General features: G+C 46.9%; 1 protein-coding gene across 4 annotated transcripts in view; it reads right to left on the reverse strand.

Moving 5' to 3' along the window:
• SYNCRIP (synaptotagmin binding cytoplasmic RNA interacting protein) overlaps positions 1 to 23,591 on the reverse strand; it is a 708,200-nt gene that overhangs the window by 564,514 nt on the left and 120,095 nt on the right. For all 4 annotated transcript variants that reach the window (XM_069606352.1, XM_069606353.1, XM_069606355.1 and 1 more), the window contains one exon: positions 18 to 125. In XM_069606352.1, the coding sequence (XP_069462453.1) occupies positions 18 to 125 (108 nt within the window). The remainder of the gene's footprint in view (positions 1 to 17; positions 126 to 23,591) is intronic.

The raw sequence follows: 23,591 nt of genomic DNA on the forward strand, positions 1-23,591 counted from the left end.
AATGAAGTTGAACTGACCTTGATTTTGGATTCATCTGGGCCTTTGCTAGAGTCTGCCACTTTGGTCCCCTGTTTTTCCCTTTGCCTGTACGTTTTCATTACACCGCATAAAAAGGCACTTTTGTTCTGTAAAACGAGCCAAGAAGCAAATTATTAACCCTAGTGTGAACATAAAAACACTTCTGCAAAGTTTATACACTGGTATACAAACAAGTCTTGGGGATCACTATGGAGGCCAACATTAAAAATAAGGCAATGTCCCCACAATAAGACAACATTACTTACATTTTAATAGTCCTTCGGTGACATGTACATGCTTAGAATCACATGCTATACATAAGCCAATGTCCAGTGGTTGGTGCAGAGTATTACATCTGGTTTCGTTTCTGAATTCAAAGAAGTCTACAGGGCTGATCCTGTAACAATCCCTAACCTGCGTGTACAGTTACCCATGCATCAACCTCCCCTACATTGTGTATTTTTCTGTCCAGAGGTATGAGAACAAGTTTTAACTTTATTTTTTTTTAAACAAAAAAACTGTGCCTATAGCTCCCCTGATGGGAGTGTGGGTGCATGCGATTTCAAAGCAGATACAACCCACAGAAGAACAAATTACTTACCAACTGGTAACGTTCTTTCGATTGGATGTTCCTCCAACATATTCCTCATCTTAGATGTATTCCATCCAGCTTTAGCTGCTTTGGAAAATTTTTCTCGGCACAGAGCGCCGTGCGTCGATGTCGTCGAGTCAATGGTCCCTTGAATACCTCTGTCAAGGGTGACGTCATCGGGTATAAAAGTAGCACGTGTGGCGCCAGTTGGCCTCAGTTCTGTTTTTCCCCCTCTTGCTCTACTGTGTAGACTGTGCCGGTAGTCCGGTATTAGCCTTGCGAGAGTTGAAGTGGCAATAGCCCAGAAAATCTACAGAGGGGTAGGATGGGAGGGCGATGAGGAATACGTTGGAGGAACATCCAATCGAAAGAACGTTACCAGTTGGTAAGTAACTTTTTCTTCGAATGGATTGTGTCCTCCAATGTATTCCCCATCTTAGATAGACTCCCAAAGCAATATAGAAAAATCTCTGGAGGAGGGAGTAGATTTTTTATACCATTATATGGCAGAATATAGCACTGCTTTGCCAAAATTCACATCCTTAGACTGGGAAGCATCCAGACTATAGAATGTTGAAAGCGTGCAGCGATGACCAAGTTGCTGCTTCACAAATGGATGTTGTGGGAACACCTCTTTGAAGGGCTGTCTGCCACGATGCCTGCTACCAGACATCCGGAACAAGGTCATCTGTCCAGGGAACAGGCACCCAAGACGACACAGGAATTCACAAAACCCCACCTAGGGGCTTATATGGGTTCAGTCCTGGCGCCATAGGCGCCAGGCTCATATTGCCAACTTTAAACTATGCAGGTCATCCTGCAAAGAACTCATGTAACAGGCCATCATGAGGCCATGAAGGGACTTCTTTCCTTTAGGAACAATTTTGCTGCTTGGGTGTGGTACTGGAACTTCTTACCTGGGAACTACTTTTTTGATGCTATTTAAACCACGCCCGAAGAGCAGCACACGCTTCGCGTTATTCTGCATCTTAGCAGCGTAACGCTCACCGTGTCTGCAGTCCAGCATCCAGTCTACAGCCACACCTGTCTTGTGTCCGGAGCCGAACCTAGAGGAAAGGAAAGAAGAGATGGTTAGAACAAGGCGATTTCCATTTGGTCATCATCTTTTCCTGGAGCAGCCGCACCTGTGGATAAAGGAAAAAGACATTAAAATAAACTGCTTAGCATTGCCAGCTGCAGCGCTGCGCCATACTCACCAGTCTTCGGAGCAACTACACGACCCGGCGCAGCACCCGTTGAATCGCCGCCCGAAACATCATCTGAAAAGACAAGAACAAACAAAAGGTGAGCGGGGTTCTGCCAAAGACGTTCTTTAACTTACTGCAAGATACTTACTCGGAAATTTACCGCTCGAGGTATCGCTGGTCACCATCCTACGTTAGACATTTTCGGCAAGGCGCCGCACCCGCAAAGAAGATGGAGAACTATTGGTTAATGACATTTGGAACAATATTACTTGCTAGACAGTGCTTGGTACAAACTGACTCTTACCTAAGCGCTACCTTCATGCATCGAGGCGAACTCACTCCTTGGATCACGCTGCAAGGGAAAAGGTATGAAAGGAGCAAGAGCGAATTAACAGACATTTGAACTCTAAAAGAACTATACATTCGGTTTACACACTACTTACCTCGGAGTCATTGTTGTGTGGTACTCTGCCAAATACCTTTGGATCAGTGAAGTAACGCAGGATGGAGAGTTCATCCTTCCAAACAATGAGGTGAGACTTTATACTGGAAGTTTTCAGGGTAAATAGTGTTAGTGTAACCTCTCTACCACGGGTGGCTAATCCCCTTTACTGCTTTTAGGAAAATATTCTTGCGGGCCAGGCAGACGAAACTGAGAGGGCAAGTGCAGTAGATATCACTTCGCTACGAGTCACACTGGTGGAGGCCGCAGCAGTCCAGCTTCGTTCGACGCCCGTGAAATCCAGGTGAGCGTAACACTGTCGAAGAGGCAATGCCTCTGGTGGAATGGGCCCTTAAGCCTTCTGGTGGGTCTTTTTCCGCCAATAGGTAGCATTCTGAAATGCAAAGCACAATCCAACGTGATATGGTTTGTTTTGACACCGATTGACCCAATTTCCTTCCGGCGTAGCCAATGAAAAGTTGATTATCCACTCTAAGCTTGGAAAGCCCAGAAATGTAAAAGCTTAGAGCTCTTCTCGGGTCCAACCTGTGCAATCTTTCCTCCTTACTAGGATGAGGTGGAGGGTAGAATGCGGGTATAACAATTTTCTGATTTAAATGAAAATCAGACACAACTTTAGGTAAAAATGAGGGTTTAACCCTTAATACCACTCTGTCCCTATGGAACACAGTATAGGGTGGCCCAGAAGACAGTGCCTGCAAATTCGCTCGCTCTTCGTGCAGATGTTAAGTCAACTACGAAAGCAGTTTTCCATGTTAGTAATCGTAATGGACAAGTGTGCAAAGGTTCAAAAGGGGCACACATTAAGAATTTTAGAACCAGATTAAGATCCCAAATTGGTACTTGGAATGGGTAAGGAGGAAACACATTGGTGAGTCATTTTAAGAATTGTACCATTAAAGGAATTTTGAAATATGAGCATTCTGACGAGCGCTTGAAAATGGAAAGCGCTGCAATATCTGTTGTTGTCTGTTAATGGTCCCAACATTTAGACCTCGATGTGCTAGGGACAAGAGGAAGGACAACACTTCCGGAATGGAACATGGAAAAGGATCAACATTCTTTTCTCAGCACCAGTTGCAAAACTTTTTCCAACGGCAACGGTATAGAGATTTTGTTGCTGGCCTTCGTGCCGAAAGCAACACCTCCATGACGTCATCTGGAAGGTCCCAATCCTTGTATCTCAGCCTTTCAGATACCAAGCATGAAGGTTGAGAATCTTGACCTCTGGATGGAGAACCTGGCACTCCATTTGTGAGAGAAGGTCCTCTATCTGAGGAAGATGTAACGGAGGGCAGATGGACATGTCTAGAAGGTCAGGGTACCGCGTTCTCCTGGCCCAATCCGGGGCAATTAGGATCATGCGGTTTCCGAACCGTCTCAATCTCCCGATGACCTGAGGAATGACGGGAATCGGAGGGAATGCGTATAATAGTGGGAAGTTCCACTCCACCACAAACGCGTCCCCTAGGGTTCCTCTCGGGGGAAATTCCCTTGAGCAATACCGTTCGCACTTTCGGTTGATTCCGGTCGCAAATAGGTCTACTTGAGGGTTTCCACAAAGGGCGAAGATCTCTTGAATGACTTCCTGAGCCAGTTCCCACTCGTGGGACAGCGTGCTCTGCCTGCTCATAGCATCCTCTGTCATATTCTCCTCCCCGGCTAGATGAACTGCCGTTAAGGAGATTCCTTCTTGAATTGCCCAATACCAGAGCTGCATTGCCGCTCTGCACAGAGGTAGTGACCCTAAACCACCTCTTGTTTAGACAATGCATGGCCACTGTTGTTGTCTGTCATCAGGAAAATGTTTCCTCTGACAGATGGCAGAAAAGCCTTCAGCGCTAGTCTGATTGCTTTCAGCAATAAAAGGTTGATGTGTAGTTTGGACTCCGATGGAGACCAACGACTGCTGATTGTCAGATCGTTGGCATGAGCTCCCCACCCCAGGAGTGAGGCATCCGTCACTACTGTAATCTCCGGACATGGTTGCCAAAACTGTTCTCCTTTTAGGATATTCTCTGTGCAAGTCCACCACAGAAGATACTACCGGACCTTGTTCGGAATCTGAAGAAAATCCGTCATTTGACCTGAGAACTGGGACCATTGAGTCTTTAGAGCCCATTGAAGGGATCTCACCCTTAAGCGTGCCTCTGGCACTAGGAAGATGCAGGCTGCCATGAGGCCGAGCAACATTAAGTCGTAGGCCTGGAGATTTTGGGCATTTTGGAAACCATCTGAAGAATGTCTGGAGCCCTCAACTTGGGAGGCGAGCTCTTGCCCAAGGATGTGTCTAATACAGACCCTATGTATTGAAGCTGTTGGGAAGGGGTCATTTGTGACTTCTTGAAATTGAGGGAGATGCCCAGTCTGTGGAGAAAGTGGCAGGTGACTTTCAGATGATCCAGTGCTTGTTCGGCAGAACGTGCCCTGATCAACCAATCGTCCAGGTAGGGGTAGATGTGAATCCCCGCTCTCCTGAGGTGCGCTGCCACCACTACCATTAACTTGGTAAAGACCCTCAGGGCGGAGGTCAATCCGAATGGCAGGACTCAAAACTGATAGTGTGAGTCACCAACTACGAACCTAAGGTATTTGCTGTGCTTGAGATGAATCGGCACATGAAAATAAGCATCCTGGAGGTCCAATGACACCAACCAATCCTGAAGTTGCAGGGCCTGAAGGATCTGAGAAAGAGTAACCATCTTGAACTTGTCCTTCCTGAGGAGCTTGTTCAAGCCTCTCAAGTCCAAGATGGGTCTCAGTCCTCCGTCCTTTATGGGGATAAAAAAGTAAGGGGAGTACCATCCCTTGTTCGTCTCCGCTACAGGTACGGACTCTATAGCACCTTTCTCCAGCAGGGTTAGAACTTCCTGCTGTAGGAGCGGTCTGAAAACTTCAAAGGGTGTCTCCCTGGTGGATTGCTTTGAGGTTGAGTTAGAAAAGGAAGGCAGTAACCTTGGACTATTATTTCTAGAGCCCAAACATCTGAAGTAATGGCTCGCCATTCTTGCAGATGCTGCGACAGCCTGCCTCCCACAAAGGTCTTGTGATGCAAGTCCTCAAAGTGGTTTTGTGGCGGTTGCTTCGGCCGCTGATGGCAAAGAGGCTGCAGCTGGAGCTGGCTTTGCAAGTTTTCCTCGTCCACCGCGAGTGGCCCTTCTCTTGCCCCTTTGACTGGCCAATCCTCTCGCCTTTCCATATGAGTAATAGTAACAATAGGATCGTCCCTTCCAAGATTGTTCCGACGCACGAAAAGGCTGAGGTTGTCTAATAGCAGGTCCTAAAGACTTGGCAGCTGCTTTTGAGGTCTGCAACCTCTCAAGGCTCTCGTCAGCCTTGTTGCCAAAAAAGGTGAGACCCATCAAAGGGCATGTTCAGAAGACTGTTTTGCACGTCTGGTGCGAAACTAGACTTCCGTAACCACGCAAATCTGTGCATTACTGTGCTAGTGCCCATGGACCTGCTCACAACATCTGCAGTGTCCAATGCAGACTGAAGGGATGCCTGCACGGCCTCCTTTCCATCTTTAACAATGGCTAGGAATCCTTCCCTTTCATCCCCTTCTGGTATGTGCCCCGCCGCCATTGCAATGTACTCCCACAGAGTGTATGAAAATTTTGCCAAGGCACATGTGGAATTGCTGATTTTTAACGCCATACTCCCAGCTGAAAATACCTTGCGTGCCCAACCATCCACACGCTTGTCGTCCCTATCCGGAGGGATATAAGGGTATGCCACCTTATTTGAAGCTGTGGCTGCCTGGACCACCAGACTCTTGGAGTGGGTTGTTTAGACAGATAGCCGGGGTCACTACTGGAAGGGCGGTATTTTTAAGTAAGGGATTTATTCACCAGAGGAATAGAAGCCGGTCTCTCCCAATTTTTGGCCCCCCTATTTTGCAAGGCTACATGGAAGGGTAAAATCAGATCTTCGGTGGGACCATAATCCAATATATCGGTCAGAACATCCTGGATGAATTGAGTTGGTGGTCTAGCCCATCCTAAATATTCGACCACCTTTTCTGGCCTGCCAAAATCTGTTTCAGGCGAAGTATCAATGCCACTTGCATTATGTAAGGTTTCTATCAGGTCCCTCATCCTGCTTTCCTCAGAAATCAGGCATTCTGGGACATTTGGGGTGCCATATTCCAGTCCAAAAGGAACATTCCCATCAGCTCTCTCCTGTTCTTCAAATATTGAAGTTAAGGATTTGAAAAATTCTTTCCTTGGAAGAGGTTTAAAAAACCTTTTCTGGGAGAGGTGGGAGAGGTGCATCAGTGGAACCTGAAGGCATTACAGCCTTTGCAGCCTTCTCTCTAGCTGAGTTGGAGCCTTTGGAATATTTGGCGCCGACGGCTTTGGGGTCGACAAAGGCGTCGGCGAAATAGTGGTCGTCCACGGAGCTGGCTTCGAGGGCATCGAGACGCTCTTCGAAGACTTGCCCTTTGAGGTGCGTCGGGTTTCAGATGGTGTCGGTGACCTCGAATGGTTGACTCGAGCAGTCTTTCACTCGGCATCCTGGAAGGTTCCCGATCCTTCCTCCTTCGATCACCCGTGCTCGAGGGCGCGCAAGTGTCTGAATAACGCTCCCGGCCAGCTTCCGAAGAAGGCGCGGACCGAGGCTTCGCTTTTTCAAACATCTCCATAATTATTACCCTGAATGCTTCCCACTCTTCTGTGGAAGAATGTTTTGTGGGGCATTTCATTCTTTTTGGGGATTCGTCCGAGGACGAGGTGGAAGGGGACCGGTCGTGTTTTTTTTTTGGACGAAGAGCGATGAGAATCGCTTTGGGACCTAGACCGATGCCTTTCGCATCGAGGAGATTTCTCCTCACGGGACCTCAACGCTAAAGGCTTTTCGGTCGGGTTTACAACCTACCTGCAGTTTTCCCTTCCTCTCTCGCAAGGCCTTCCCCGTCATTGCCTGACACTTTGTACAGGCTTCCATGTCGTGGCCTTCCCCGAGACACCAGACATACCCGGTGCGGGTCCGTGATGGACATTTTCGAACCGCAGGATTTACACTTTTTGAATCCTGACTGAGGCCTTCATGGGACCATCGACAACATCGATGCACGGCGCCCTCTGCCGAGAAAACATTTCTGAAGCAGCTAAAGCTGTATGGAATACATCCAAGATGAGGAATACGTTGGAGGACACAATCCATTCGAAAGACTATTACAATGCATGTAATGTTTGCCTTCTGGGAATTTGTCTGCTTAGAATCACAGAATAAGCATAGACTGGCAAGCAGTACCTGAAGAAGGTGGCGGATAGCTGAATGGACCGTTGTGAATAAATGTTTTAAGACTGTTTCTCGTTTGCAAATTAGTTTGTGCACGACTATCCATACAACAGTGTTGTGCGATTGTGTGGCCTGAACTCAAGTTGCTGCTTACAAATTGCCACCAATGGTATATAAACAATGTACGTGAACGTTGCTCTTAGATAAGATTTTCAATAATGTGATAAATCTTCCTGACCTGTGTCAACGCCAGAACCATTTGATTGGATTATTTTCCCTATAGTCTTTAAACTCTTTATGGGTGACCTTTTTATGTCCCTTCATAGTGTATGATTGGAGCTATAGTTTCCTATAACTTTTGGGTTTAGGCTGGGTTGCCCCTTTGGGCTTCCCTGTTAATTTCAAGTATGTGAGTGAACTACTGTTCCCAAAGGGTAAAGAGGGATTTTCATCCCCTTTACATTTTATATCGTGAGCCAGCACTCATGTGGTGTGCTGGGGGGATACAATGTATCCCTTCGTTACTTACCTGTAGCATTGTTACAACTGCAGGTGTACAAGAATGGCTGGCGGCAGTAGTTTAACCTTAGTGATGTTTTAGTCGTACTCCAGGGTATTACTCGCAGGCTGTTAATTCAGCCTTGTTAATGCACAGAAGGGCCACCATTCTCCTAGAATGGTGGATTCAGTCTTTTTCGACATTTTTAAATATTCTTGTTATTTCTGAAGTCTTCCCCTGCCGTTCTGGGTGGGAATGACCTCAGTGGAAGTTTGGTCTTCGGCAGGAATCCTTTGTATTCCCTGGCCATGTTTGAGTGCCTGAGAAGGCAAGAAGCGAGGGAGGAGTCCAAAACTCTGCAGCCCTTTGTCTTCCACCTTGCCTGAGAGGAACCAACTCCCAGTGGGAGGCTGGCTGTCCTGATAGGACAGCCAGTCCGTCCCTTTCTGTAAACTGCAGGGAGAGATTGCAGAACTTTAGCAGTAGTTGCTGATAAATACTCTGGAAGCTGGTGACAAGTCGACCACTGGAGCTGAAACCAGAGATAAGATCAAGAAAAGACATCTGTCGGGATTTCCAGCGACTGCAGCCTGATGCAACCCTTCCTTTCAATCAACCTGGGGGTCCTGAATTCGATGACTCCTACCAAGAGGCTTGTGGGATCCACTAGACTCAGGAAGACCTACATTTTGAGCTCTCCGACATGCTGCGACCTTGCTGGGCTCCAAACCACCAATACCCTGGGACCTCGAGCCTGAGTGCAGTGCATGGTGGACTGAATCCAGCTGAAACTTTGGTGGACTCCTGCTGAACCGAGGCTGCTATAAAAAGGCGCCACATCCACAGAGACGCGAGAATCTGTGAAGAAATCTCTGCTGGAAACCTCCTCCAACGACTACTGCAAGTTCCCGTCCAGTTCGTCTTCTGACGAAGAATCGATGGACAGGGTCCTGTGCTGCTGCATCCTGAAGGAACCCACCCAGAAGCTCTTCATTTCTCCTAAGGTACTGTGTGGGCTTGGGTAATACTTACCTTGGGTCTGGTGTGCATCCTGTGAGGCTGAGTGAGTGATGTGTGGTTGGGAGTTTGCCCATACCACTTGCCCAGGTCTAAGCTGTAACGCATATAAGGAATCTTCTCAGAAGTCCCTGAATATTTACTTGTTAAAGAAAATATGCTCTGGAACTATGACTTTCCTGCAACTGAACCCCATCTCAACCTGCCTACAGCTGACACCTAGACCACTAGTGTATCTGCCTCTGAGAAAACTAACGCAGTAGACTAGGGGAGGACTGGATAACAAAGGATTCTTCTTTGAAAGCATAGCAAGTATAACAGTACTTACTTGCTAAGAAGTTGGTGTGGTAACTATCTCCGTGAAGGAAGACGTTACAAAGTGTCATTAAGTTTCTCTGTACCTTTCGAGTTGCACTGTGCCCCTCTAATAAATTATATAAGTTGCTTTGAACAGGAAGACTCCACTTCTAAATAAGTAATAAGTGTTGGTACTGTTTTAACATTGCTTAACTGAATGAGTAAAAGCTTACCAATAGGGTCTACCTGTCCTGAATAACCTTGTGTTATTCTTAAAGTGTATAATTGGGTGTTGCTTCTCCTGATCTGCTTCATACAGAACTAAAACAATCTTTGAGTTAATACTTGTCTTTGTGTTCCTTTCCCAATGTGGTGCACTGAAACCTTTGGTTCAAATGCATCTCGCCCATGTGCCTGCCATTAAACCTTCTCTGCAACCTCCATACTTAAGACTGCTTACGTACAGCCCCCCCCGCACCCCATCCCCCCCCCCCCAGCCATTCTGTACCTTCCCTGTGTAACCAAGCAGCTATTGCTGTATGGTCCCGCTCAGCCCTGTTCCTACTTCTTGCTCCTTCCCCAGTTTCTTCCTTCAGCTGTAACCCCCGGTTTGGGCAGTCCCAGCCTGTGCTGTGTTTTGCACTACAGCCCTGACCTCATCTTGCATTCTTCCCCCTCCGTTCGCCTTGCATGGCCACTCCCATCCTGTGCAGTGCCATGCATTTCACCTTCCTGCAACCACCGATGGACCTGGATACCTAGCTGTGCTTTGCATCGATCTACCCAGTGCTCCAGATAACATTTGGATGTGGGAGCAATTTACTCCCGTTTTTAAAGTTGGGAGTAAAATGATATTTTAGGGAGTAAAACTGTAAATCCAATTCCCAATGGAAGAATTTTTTCATAACCGTGTTCAAATAGGTTTTAGCTGGAAAACGAAAATGGCTTTGTAACAACCATTTCTTTGCATCTAGTTATTCATGCACATTCAAATATATGTTTACTTCCATCAATTAGGCAGCTATAATAGTAGTTTCCTTCTGTGGTACAACATGCACCAATGGTCTAAACGGATCCATGGAGCTGTGTGAGTGAAAGCAGAGGAACATGGTTCTAAGTGTGGGTTTTCTATTTTTAGTTAAAGGTAGTAAAAGTGGCCGTAGGGCAGGACCTACCTGCATCCACCGATTGACTTGTCGCACTAAAGTATTTCTGCTGCTAGATTCATTGATGTAATGATTATGTGCTCTACCCGTCTTGAGCTCCAGTAGCCCCTTGCTCCACAAGGCACAGCTTTTCCAGTCTGCATTTATTCATACCCGTCTGGTCATAACCGCTTGTTCTGCTTGCCTGATGTAGTCCCTCATGCCATATGGCGTAGACTTTCCAGACTGCAGTCACTGATCTGCTTTTTAAAATTGCAGCTTAACTATTTGTACATCTGCACTTTTTCAACTTGTTTTGCATTTTACCTCTCCTACCCTTCCCTCCCCACCTCTCCCCTGCTCTAATGCTATAGCACTAGCATGTTCCAAATGTTTCAAAGCCCTTTAAGACTCTTGCTTTTACCCCTTCCCTCTTCCCATTCTACCCCACCTTGTCTCGATGCGCCTTGAAACAATTGTTTGCTGTATAGTGTGTTTTTAGGGAGAGTTCTCAGAAATGTATCAATTCCCTCTACCTTGGAGAACCCCAGCAACTTTGCTGTATTTTGAGGACTTTGGATTGTTTTTAACCTGGAGAGAGGGAGACCCTTTTTCCACACTCATGTATTTTAATGTGATTTCTGAGCTTTGAGTTTCTTTTTGGGTATGGAGCCTGACAAACTCCATTAGGCATCTTTTACATTTGTCACACAGCACTTTCAGTGCAGTGGCACAGGGAAGTCTTTCAGATTTCCCAAGGATTAAATACCTTCTCTGGCATAAACTACTGTTTCCCAGAGCAGTAAAGTGAAATTGACTTTACTTACATTCGTAACTTTCTAGACCCAGCACACACTATCTTACAATAGGGCGCTGGAGGGGGTTACCTAGTATCCCTTTTGTCTAGCTTCTCATGTAACATTTTTATGTTACCCGTTCCTCACAGAATGGCTGGTGGCAGTGGTTTCGTTTTTACTACTGTGGTGTGCATTTACCGCAGGCTGCATTCGCAGCTGCAGTAAAGCACACAAGGGTGCCATTTTTATCAAAATGGCCCTACTTCTTTTTGATGCCATTTCTTTGTGGAAAGGTCCTTCTTGAAATTTACTCTGCATGGTCCCTTTGTTCGTGTTGTCTTTGGCGGGATTCACAAGTGAAGCCCGCCTCTGGCTCCAGGGTGTCTGGCGTAGGCAGGAAGTGAGGGAGGTGCCAGAAACTCCCTGTGCTTAAGACTCCTAGGAGAGCCAAAAGCACTCTGATGATTGGCTGGCTGACTGGCAAGGACAGCCACCCTGTTGGGTGACTGACAGCTAGACTGGAATGAAAGGGAGAGAACTGAATAAAAGGGGAGTCTTTTGGCTTGGAAGTCAGAGTCGACCACTGGACGAAGGAACCAAAGAATAACTTCAAGAGGACCCCTGCTGCAACTCCTGGACCGTTGGTTTGCCCGGTGAAGCCCTGCTGCAGTGCCGAAACATTTGGTCCGCATCGACAGAGAAGCCCATGCAAGGACAACTTCTCCCCTCGAGTTGGTGGCACCAATCAACTCCAAAGTAAGCCACCTCGACATCCATCTCGGAGCTGGTTGAATTTCCAGAGAGTTGCTGCTGGAAACATTAGAACCAGGGAGAGGAACACCAGTTTATGTGCGTTGCTTTTAAGTTGGCCAAGAGCTCCAGGAAAATCCTCTGGCCTCCCAGGAAGCAGGACTGACCAAGCCTGAGCGCCCCCCCCCCCTCAGAGTGCAGGACCCCAAAAGCAAGGAAAGTCCACCTCGACAGCCAGGAACCACGGTTTTGCTATTTGCGGGAGACGCGAGGAGCACATCCACTGAAAGTGAAGTTTGCCGGTTGAAAGTTTTGACTGTCGCATTGCAGGAGTCCCCCCCCCCCCCCAACATCCTCCCTCTTGTCCCCACGACTGAGGCCCAGGAACAGTGAGATCTGCAGAGCTGCACAGGACAGGAGTCATCTGCTGCATCTTTTCCTCATTTCAAAGGTACTAAGTCTAAGAGAACTTACCTCTTGCTGTAGAGTTGCTTGCATCTTCTACTACTCAAAAGTCCAATATCTTATGGCCCTACATTGATTCATCTTTTTCTTCAAAGACTTCTAAAACCTTGTGCAAAGACTTTTCTACTTACCGGCAAAGAAGTGCTTCAGCTCATATAGAATTCTGCCTATTGACTTTGACTTAGCCTGTTTCACTGAATGACTCTTATTGGGGGATCTGAAAGTATTTGTTTAAGAATAATTGTTGCATGTTGTTTGCTCTAATAACCTTTTCCTTTGACTTGCTCTTAAACCAATTCTGAATGCCAACAGTAATACATTGATGTCAACAGCACCCTTTCTATTGAGTCACCTGTGGGTGTAGGTCTCTGCTGTATGCCATCGCAAATGGGTATTTACTGATTCTGAACGAGTGTATAGTTTTGAAGTAGATTTGTGTGGTGTTTTACAGTGCTCCCTTCTGAAGAAGGCTTACATTAACTGACGGTAAATAAATTAATTGTTTTATCAAGAAACATTGTGTGTAAGTGTTCGTTTGAATACTTGTCACTGTGAATCTCTAACTCCCCTACAGCTCACATTGACCCCTCTTGAGATAAGCCTGGCTACTCGTCCAAACTATCAACCAGTGTAGTACAGACTTACACCAAAGGATGGGTTGCTATTGCCAGGTGGTCAGGTCAGAGTTGTTGTACTGCACCCTAAGGGTACCACATACAATCTTGCCTAACAGTGTGCATTACAAATAACCAATAAATAAAGGAGTATACTTGTAACAGGGTTGGTTGATTATGTTATTTCATAACGGAGTGTCACTGTATCACTGACCGGGCCTTCTACCCTTGAATTACGGATGCTATTCTAAAGTAGATCTAACCTGGTCTTATTCCCCAAGAATAGTAGATTACTATCCTTAACGTATATGATATGGCATTTATAACGCGCCTATACACAAGTGTTTCAAGGCGCAATGAGGCAAGGGAGGGGGGGAACGGAGACAACAATCTTACTACGCCAGGTGACATTGGTCAAGTGCGGGGATGGGGGGGGAGGGAAGGGTTTGCCTTACCTTCGCTTGCTTCTTGCTCCTCTAAATAAGGTTATACCTTGGTTTGCATAACATAGGTATTGAGTTGGTTTCGTTATAGTACTTAATTACCCAAGCTGTATCTACTTGTATTCAAATAAACCCTTTATTTTTACCATACACAGTGTTTCAGTGTTTATTTGGACCATATGCATGCTACAATTTCTTTGTACCAAGCTATAGCCCACTCTCCCTCCCAAGCTAAGCCTGGCTGCTCTATCCATGCTACCCCATCCTCATGTGGTACAGCCTCATACTAAGAGTGGAGCACATGCACTGCCTCAAATCAGGTTCTTATGACGTCTTGGTAGGACTTTAGAAAGAAAAAGTGTCCCAACAGTAGCCCCCACATTGCGTGCTGAATGTGCTTTTTCTTTTTTTAAACACTGTTATATGCACCATATGATCCATCTTGCAATAGTAGTTTTTGTGACTGGATTTCCTTCTCTATTAAATAAAGAATTGGTCGGACTTCCTGAATGTTTTATGCAGGTAGTACATGACAGCCCTTCAAGTCACAAATACCCTGGCAGGGGAGATCACCAGGGATAGAAAGAGGACGGAGTATGAGAAAGTGAACTGTGATAAAGTGACATTTAAACTACCAGAAGGATTCTAGGGGAATGGGAGCCCCTTTCCTGGTGGAACTATTTTTCTGTTTTTGCACCTTAAGTACTTTTACGTCGAGAACTTTACTTTGAAAGAAAGTTACAAGTACCAGAATTCCTTGTGCACATAATACGAGTTTAGGGTGTAAGGGTCAGTTTAGGTTTTTGGACCGAGTACAACCTTTTTTAACACCCAGACACAGATGTTCCTTAGTTTTGTTGAGGCAGGGAAACCCCTCTTAGGGTGAGGGATAAATAGGATTCATCCCCAGCCCTTTATATTATTTTCTAGAAATAAAAGTCTATAACCCAAACTGAACATGCCACTGTGTCTAAATCTTACACTTGACCCCTTACCGGACACAATGGACTGGACACAGAATGCCTGTAACTCATATCCTTCTGAAGGAAATACTGGCAATAAGAATTGTGATTTTGCATGTAAAGTCTTTTATAGAGGACTTATGCATAGGCTCGAAAGGAGGCCCAATAGGTTTGCTTAACAGTGTTTAAATCACAGCCTAGCGGTGGATGTGCCAATGGTGTGTAAATGTGTTACACCCCTCCCATAAATGCTTTGATGACTGGAATGCTCCATCAAGAGACTTAATACATTGTATATACTTACAATGCTGTTAAATGCTATATACGGACACGCTGTTAAATGTGCTGGGAGCTATATACTAGACCTGAGCACAATAAAAAAGAGGAGGTTGTCGGGGTGAATTCTCAAAAATGTGCTAATTCCCTCTACCTTAGAGACCCGCAGCAACTGAAGACTTGATTTTTTTTTTAACCCGGAGAGCGCGAGACCCTTTTTCCCACTCCCTCTTGTATTTTTCTATGATTGGAGTCTAACCAACTCCATAGGCATCATCTTTTACAATTGTGTCACAGCACCTTCAGTGCAGTGCCACAGGGAAGTCTTTCAGATTTACTGTTTCCCAGAGCAGTGGAGTGAAATTGACTTCACTTAGTCCTATAAAATTCTAGACCCAGCACACCCTGTCTTAGAATAGAGTCCTGGAGGGGTTACCTAGTATCCCCTATGTCAAGTTACTCATGTAGCATTCATATGTTGCCCTTTCCTCTCAGAAAGGCTGGTGGCAGTGGTTTTGCAACGAACTACCAGGATTTAACCCGACTGCAAACTATCCGCAGCTCCTAGTAACGTTAAATCACAGGAGCCATGTTTTTCAGAATGGCACAGAGCCTCCTTTGTAAAATGGTCCCTGGTGGTCTTTTTTTGCCATTTCTTTGTGGAAAGGTCCCTCGAGGTTTTTCTCTGCATGCCAAACCAAGTAATGGGGGGTCAGGATTTTTGTACTGCGCTCAGGAGCAGCATTAGTAATGTCGCCACAGTTGTGGTGACATTTTGGTATGATTCCCAATGCAATGGTAAGCTTAAACGGCTAAACACTAGCCACCTGCTAAATTGTACCAATGAGGCACTGGGTGCCATTTGTTGATCCTGTTGAATCATCAGGTGTATTGCAGGCAGTTTGAATGGTGGGCACAGTGACATTTTCAGCAGGTGGGAATACCACAGCTGTCTTGTTCAAATTGGTGCAATGAGCATCATTGTTGCGCTGGTGTTTGCTGCCAGGAAGTCTGTTGGGAGGGTCTGGTCTGAATCCACAAACTGGTTTCGGCATGTTTGGGTGGTATTCATGAGTTGTGAGACCAGTGCCGAGTTGCATGTGTGGGCCAGATCTTTGATTGGCTCATGGGAGTTTCAGCTCTTAACTGGCTTTTTGGATAAGAAGAGGACCCCCTGCACCCACTCTAGAGATATCCTGTAAGAAAACGAAGGAGCCAAGTAGCCTATCCAGCTGCAAGACCCGCAAGGAGACCGGAGTCCCATTGGAAGAAGGCCTAGCAGCCAACTTCTGCTGCTGCTGTACCGAAGAGGTCTTTCTTGAAGATCTACAACAGTCCTGCGTAGGAGCTGTGACCCTTGAGTGGAGGGAACATCCATTCTCGACGTCAACTCAGAGTCCTACGAAGAAGAGCCTTCATAAGTACTGCTGTATCATCCAGTGGCTGACCATCTCAGAGTTTGGGCTACCGTGCTGCAGACGTTGACATTCTGAGTTGAGGCATGGAACTTGGGGATCGGCAGCTTTTGCTACAAGACTCACATCTGCAATGTTTTGTGGTCCTAGCATTAAGGGGACCCGAGCTAGGAGGCAAAGTCTGGCCACGGCAAGTGAATCCTCTTGCGTCAAGGTGCATCAATCAGTGGCGGTCGTCTGAAACTGCTTTCCTGCATCCAGTCCTGTCCTGAGAACTTGCACCAGCATTAGTCGCCGACTGGAGAAGTGCTCGAACCTGCAACCCTTGGGCATCAAGGGCTGAAGCAGAAAGTGCAAAAAGGGACCTTGGTCCGCCTTCAGAAGACCTGCCAAGTCCTAAGAAGAATCTGAGTATGGGGGTGAGTTGTAACAATACTTACCTGAACCTCCAACTCCATCTTAAGTTTTGATAACTTTTAGAAACTTGTATAATAGTTTGGCTTTGCCGATTCTTTTTCGCATAAGCACTGCGAACAATGGGTACACTTTTGCTAGTTAGAACAACTTGTCCTCTACCACTTGGAACCGTTCATTGGACCCCAAGAGACCCTACACATTTTTTCCAGCCCACAAAACTGTATGGAACTGAACTTTTGGGTACAATGCCCCATACCTCTTCGGGATGGACTCGTTAGTACTGTATCTTTGTGGACCTGTAGTGCTTTATACTAATACTCGCGTCCCTTTACAGGGGTTTTATATGCAATTTGACCATATGTATCTTATTCAGTGATGTGTGATAGTATTACATGCCAGTATACTTTTTCTCAGTATTATATAGCCATGAATACATATTTTTTTATAACGGATTGTGTGATCCCTGACTTTGCAATGTGTACGCATTGAGGACCCAGTACTCACCACCTCTTGAGACTTAGTCTAGACCAGTCGCCTTGCTACCTTGACCTGGTTGGCTACAGCTCCCAGAGTGGTCCCCAGCACTATACTAAGTTGGCCTTCTATACATCTGTCCACCAGGTCAGAGTATAGAAAATCAGTTCCAACATGGCCCACGAACATAAATATATGCAAGTAAGCATCTTACAAATCTAATGCTGCCATGTAATCCCCTTTTTCAGGCAAGGAATAACCTCTTGAAGTGCTTTTCTCAATTGTTTTGGTTTTACATATTTGTCAGTCTTAAATCTACAACTGCCCTTTTTGGTTTCCCATTCTAGGGAACTAGACAGTAGCGCGTAAATTCCTGTGTTGACCTGGTGTGGAGCCACTCCCTCAGCGGCTCCTTGTGAAAGCAGCATTTGAATCTCCTCTTGCAGATCACACTTTTTTGTAGAAAGTACTTGCAATAGAAGTGTTGTACTGTGGACTGCAACCACTTGTCGGACGTTATTCCCCGACATGCATTGGTAACTGATGTTAATCACCCACATACCAAGGAAAGATGGCAGGGAACCTGTACCGTAAAGGCATTGTTTTGTGGCTGAAGAAAAGACTCTTGGGGTTGGGCCCTGCCACACCCTCTCCCACTTCTGCAAGGACAGTGATCTAACATTGCGGTGTGATGTGAGCTTTGTCCAGTATGACCAGTACAGATGTAATGGGTGCAAGTAGCTTGAGCGGTACCTTGGCTAAACTATTGTGTATGAAGAGTAATACAATTTGAAGAGGATCCTCTTTGCTGGGAAGTTTTATGTGACCATTGGCAGAGACCTTTAATGGTTTCATGTTCGTTATTGGCTTTTTCTAGCAAGTCATGCACTGCTTTGCCAAACAGATTTATTCTCTATGAGGATGTCTAGCAGAGCAGTGTTGCTGGAGTACACTCCAGCAGTTCTGCTGCGAGTATGAGCATCATTGGGATCATCATGGAACTTGCAGGAGCATGTATTGCCTGACTGCCTTGCAGGCAACTACCTCCCCAAGATAGCCACCCCATGCACTACAAAGTGCAACTTCACGTCACCGGCCTCTATGAAGCAACACAATTGGCCGAAGTGTAGCAAATATCCAGCCCCGACCGAAGCCAGAGTCGGCCAATGCTAAAGGCTGCATCTTAAGGCCTGCAACACTCTCTGCTGCTCGCTGCAATGGACACCGACTAGTCTAAGCCCGGCCCGCACTGAACAGACATCCTGAAGTTAAGCCTGACATGTACTATTGTACTTCTGGCTCATATGTTGCTGTTTGTGGGGCCTTGCGCGCGTATTCTGCCCACAGCATAATCCACTCCCCTGGCCAACCCTTTACCCTTTTCCTCCCCCGTGTATTCCCGTGCAAGTCTCCCATACGGGTGAGCCGCCTTGACAGCCGATGCCACAACTCAACCAGATGGCCTCAAGGGCAGCACCTCTATAGCCATTCACACCCAGTTCTTTGCTTAGCCGCCATAAGGCGGCTGACCTACGTTCCTGTACAACCATTGCCATGACAATTAACCCGCCCCAGAGGTTACCGCTCCAGACAACTCCTAAACCCCACCTCCACTAGGAGTCCTCAGACACTCCACACCGGAGAGGCCGAACCGCGAGTCACCTAGTCCCCTGCGCACCTCAACCCCAAACAGATATGCAGACGATTAAGTTAAGAGGAGCAACTTCCCGCCTTCTAAAGCGCCTGGCATAGCTGCAACCATCCTTATGAAAAGTCACACGGCCATGGGTCAGAACGCCTACAGACCAACAGTCGCCAGTATTGACTCACGTGGCCTGGCTGCCCAAACACGCAAACCAAGTAAAGCACAAGCCCCACGCTGGTAATGTGCACTAAGCAGTCGCACTTGTGGAAACAGAAGGCAGCCCACTATGGCCTTGTAAAGTCCCCACCACATCAGAAACAACAACGCCCCCTACACCCATGCCACACCGTTTAATGCTAAAAATCACCTTACCTAGCAGTACCAACATCAGGCATTCGCAAGTGCCTAGCCCTGACTCAATACCACCTGCACCCCAAGCACACTCATCTTGTACTCTGTTCAAACGAGCCCTCAAGGCTAGGTCGCTCCCTGCCCACGCCCTTGACATCAACGACTTAATCACATCGCAAAAACTAGACCGTCTAGCCATCACGGAAATCTGGCTTCAAGCCTCAGGACCCGGCCCTATCCATAGCTCTTCCTGAAGGCTTTACTATACTTCGATGCGATGCGATACATTGGATATGAGAGGTGGAGGCGTAGCACTCATCTTTAGGGAATCCCTCCAAATCAGACCACTTGACAGGACTATGGAGGGGAACTACGTGATCCTCTCTGTGAAGCTCACCTCCTCCCATTCTGACTGCACCACCATTCACATTATCTATCGATCCCCAGGCCCAACCACAGCCTTTGAGGTGGACCTCATGCATACGATGGGTAATAACATCAAGGTTACGCAAAGAATCATACTCCTGGGGGACATGAATCTAGGCCTCTGACACTACAGACAATGGCTCCTGCAGTTGCCAACACACTATCAGACCTAGGTTTTAAACACAGTCTCGGCCCCCACGCTCACTAAAGGTAGAACATTAGACTGGATAGCAGACCTGAACAGCCAGATCACCATCACATCCAACGCCCCCTTGCCCATGGTCAGACCACCACACCATCAGCTTCAACTTCCCCCAGCGGAAACTACAGACCCCGAACTCAGCCTTGCCCCAATCCATGTCCCGCAGCTCCCAGAAGATTTCCAAAGAAACCATCTCCCCCTTCCTTACCCCACTCTTCCCAGAACACCGGCCGGCCACAGACCCGAACATACTAGTAGATATCTACACCAGCACTCTAACCAAAGCAGTAGATTTGGTAGCAACACTACTCCCTAGGAAAGCCAAACCAGTAAGTCACCTGCTTGCCATCAGACCTCCTAGCCCTGCGTGCAAAAAAAAAAAAAAAGATAGGTGGAAGCCCTGGGAAAAAAGCACCATTGATCACCTCTAAAACCGCGTTCAACCAGATAGGCATAGAATACAAACAGGCCACTATCACTGAAAAAGCGAACACCTACAATAGAATAGCGGATGCCAACTCCAACTCACAGGAAATCTTTAAAATCCTCAGAGAGCTGGAGTCGCCATCCCACCCCCACCCTCCCCCTCTCCTCCACCATCTCCAAAGATGATAACTGGTGCGTAAAGATCCAGGACGCCATGCGCTTGAAAGTTAGCACAATCCAATAGAAAATTGAAAAGAAACAAGCCCTAACCAAAGCACTACCCCACCACACTATCTTGACTAAACTGCCCAAGCCACCCCAATTCCACTTAAGAAAAATATCAGAATTAGAAACGGCCAACATTCTCAAAAACCTAAAACCCTCGAGATGTAAAGGGCACATCTGTCCAGCTAACATCAAGCTAATGCTCAGAAGCCTTAGTACCCTTTATAACCAAATGTATTAACGCCTCATTCACAGCTAGCCTAGTACTGGCCAGCCTCAAAGAATCTTGGGTCCTCCCATTATAAAAAATCCAACCCTCTACCTGTCAGTCCCAAACAATTACCGACCCATCACAACAGTACCATTCCTGCTAAAAATCCTAGATAGGGTAGCATACAACCAAATGCAATCCAACCTAGAAACCAACCACATCCTAGGGATGCTCCAATCTGAATTCCGGCCGGGCCATGTCACGGAATCGGCATTCTGACTTAAAAAATCAGTTTCACGTTTTTAGAGATGAGGGAAACTAACACTACTCCTCCACATACTCCTGCTCATACCTCTACCTCTAAACCACCTACAACCTGGTAGACCACGAAACTCTTCGCCACCACCTCACAGAAGTGGCTAATTTCTCGTTTGAAGCGACATCTTTGATAGCCTCCTTCCTAGAATGAAGATCCACGAGGGTGTTCTCAGACTTGGCCAGTGCACCGCCAATAACTACTCCCTGTGGTGCTTTGCAAGGCTCATGCATCTCACCCACCCTCCAACATTTTTACCAAGCCCCTTTTCTACCTACTCTACGACATCGGCATATCATACATGACAATTGCCGTTGATGCCCAAATCCTCCGCCCACTCTCGGGCATTTATGAGGACTCCCTTAACATCAACAAAACCTAGTTGGTATGGATCAACCGGGGCCAGAGCTTCTGCAGGTATTGGTGGGGCCCTGGCAGCCGGATCATAGGGCGGTGGAGCTCCTATGGCATCCGTTGGGAGCTGTGGGGACATCAGTGGTTGCAAAGGGGTGAGGGGCTGTTATGAAGGTACTCTCCCTTGGGGGGCCGGCCTGAAGCTCCGTCAGGCGATTGGGAGGGTGGGGATACGGAGGTTAAGGGAGAAGGGATGTGAGAAGGACCTTTTTGAGGGTGGGAAGCTTCTTACTTGTAAGGAATGGTGTGACAAGTTCAACTTGCTGCCGGGGATCTTTTTGGCTTACGGACCGGTGGTTTGCAGGATGGCAGAGCGATGGTATGGAATTCCTGAAGAGCCGGAGCAATGTCCAGTTCTCAGAGTGCTACTTGACCAAACGGGGAGTAAGGCGCGTATTTCGCATATATACAAGGCTCTGGGGGAGGGGCTGGTAGAGGGCGAGCTGAAGGTTAAGGAAAAGTGGGAAGTGGATATGGGGCGGTCTATATCAGATGAAGAATGGAGGCAGGTTTGGGACTTGGTTCGGAAGTCTTCGCGGAATGCCCGCTTCCAGCTGGTCCAATTTAATACCCTGAATAGGGTATGTGTCACCCCTTTGGCACTTAAGGCGATGACGGGGGAAAATCGGACGGGGGAATGTCCTAGGTGTACTCGGAGCGGGCAGGGTTTTGGCATATGATGTGGGATTGTGCAGTGATAATGGAATATTGGGACGAGGTGCTTAAAGGATTGAATGAGATATTGGGAACTACCTTGGAGCGATGACCGGAGACCTGCCTGTGGGGCAAGCTCCCGGGGGGGGGGGGGGGGAAGTGAAATAAGGTACGGAATAGAATCAGCAGATTTCTGCTCATATTGGCTAAGCGCCGAATGGCAATGGTGTGGAAATCGCCCCAGGGCCTGTTGATCAATTTGTGGCGAAAGGATGTACGGAGGTGGGGGTTAGCGGAGCTAACAGTGCTGCAGAATGGGGTGACGGGAGAGGACCAGGATTTGGTGACGCTCCACTGGTCCCAACTGTTAAATGACTTGGCGAAAGACAATGATTTACGCCCACCATGAAATGATAGATACAGGAAGGGGAATGTGACAATGGACACGGAAGCCTGCTCTGCTGTGATCAATGGAGGCAAAAGGAAGTAAAGGAGTTACTGGGAAGCAGGGAGTGGGGGGGGGGGATTGGGAATTGGTTGATTTGGATGTTCATGTATGTGGAGGGATTGGTATTGGGGGGCTAGGGAGGGTGGGGGAAGTTGAGGGATTGTGATGATGAAATGTGATAATGAAATGCCAATAAAGTGTGTTTAAAAAAAAAAACCTAGTCGACTATCCAAGCATGGATGGCAAATAACTACCTGTGCATAAATGACAAGACAGATCCTACTGGAAACAGCCTTGTTGAAGAAACGTTACCCCCCCCCCAAATTCACTTCCTTCACCATAGACTGGATACAGATCCCTGTCTCAGCATAAGTAAAAACACTGGGCATCCACCGAGATGCTTCCCTCTGCCTTACCAAACAAGTGAACGCGATCGCCTCATCCACTCCATATACAGTCAAGCTTATCAACGCAGCCAGACATTTTCTGACACCGACCAGCTGCCTAACTATCGCGCGAGCAACCACCAGAGACACTTGATTATTGAAACACCCTCTTTGCAGGAACGTCCACCAGAACTTAAACTACAGATAATCCAAAACAATGTGCTATGAGCTGCGCTCAATTTCCCAAAAAGGGACCACATCTCGGTCATGAGGAAAAAAGTTCACTGGTTCCCTATTCGTGAAAGGATTATTCAAATAATTATGTTGATCACACACAAATGTTTATCCAACAATGCACCCCAATACCGTTTGCAAAAAACTGAGAAACAAATCTAACAGACCAGTAAGGTCCATCCACGCTCACCGTCTGACCCTTCCAACAGTAAAAAGAGCCTGAGGAGGTGACTCCAGCTTCCCAACTGTGGCAACCATCAACTGGAATGCCCTCCCACCGGCCCTAAGAGCAGAAGCCTCTTACTGGCCGTTCCGCAAGGCCTTCAAAACATGGCTATTCGCCTAAAGACTAAAGCCGATGCCCAGAACCAGGTTAATGGGACTTGAAATAAAGCTGACTATTTACCTTTGCCAGATGGGACAGTGGACATTACAGATTGCTTGTTTTTATGCTTTGTATGCTTTAGCAACAGCACCAGGATGCCCGCAGGCTGGCGTGCTTTGTAAATGAACAAATAAATCAAACATCAGCCACGCAACTAAGAGCTCTTGATAAC

The sequence above is a fragment of the Ambystoma mexicanum genome, chromosome 4p (genome assembly GCF_040938575.1).
Source record: "Ambystoma mexicanum isolate Mex_15411 chromosome 4p, UKY_AmexF1_1, whole genome shotgun sequence".
Classification (NCBI taxonomy): domain Eukaryota; kingdom Metazoa; phylum Chordata; class Amphibia; order Caudata; family Ambystomatidae; genus Ambystoma; species Ambystoma mexicanum.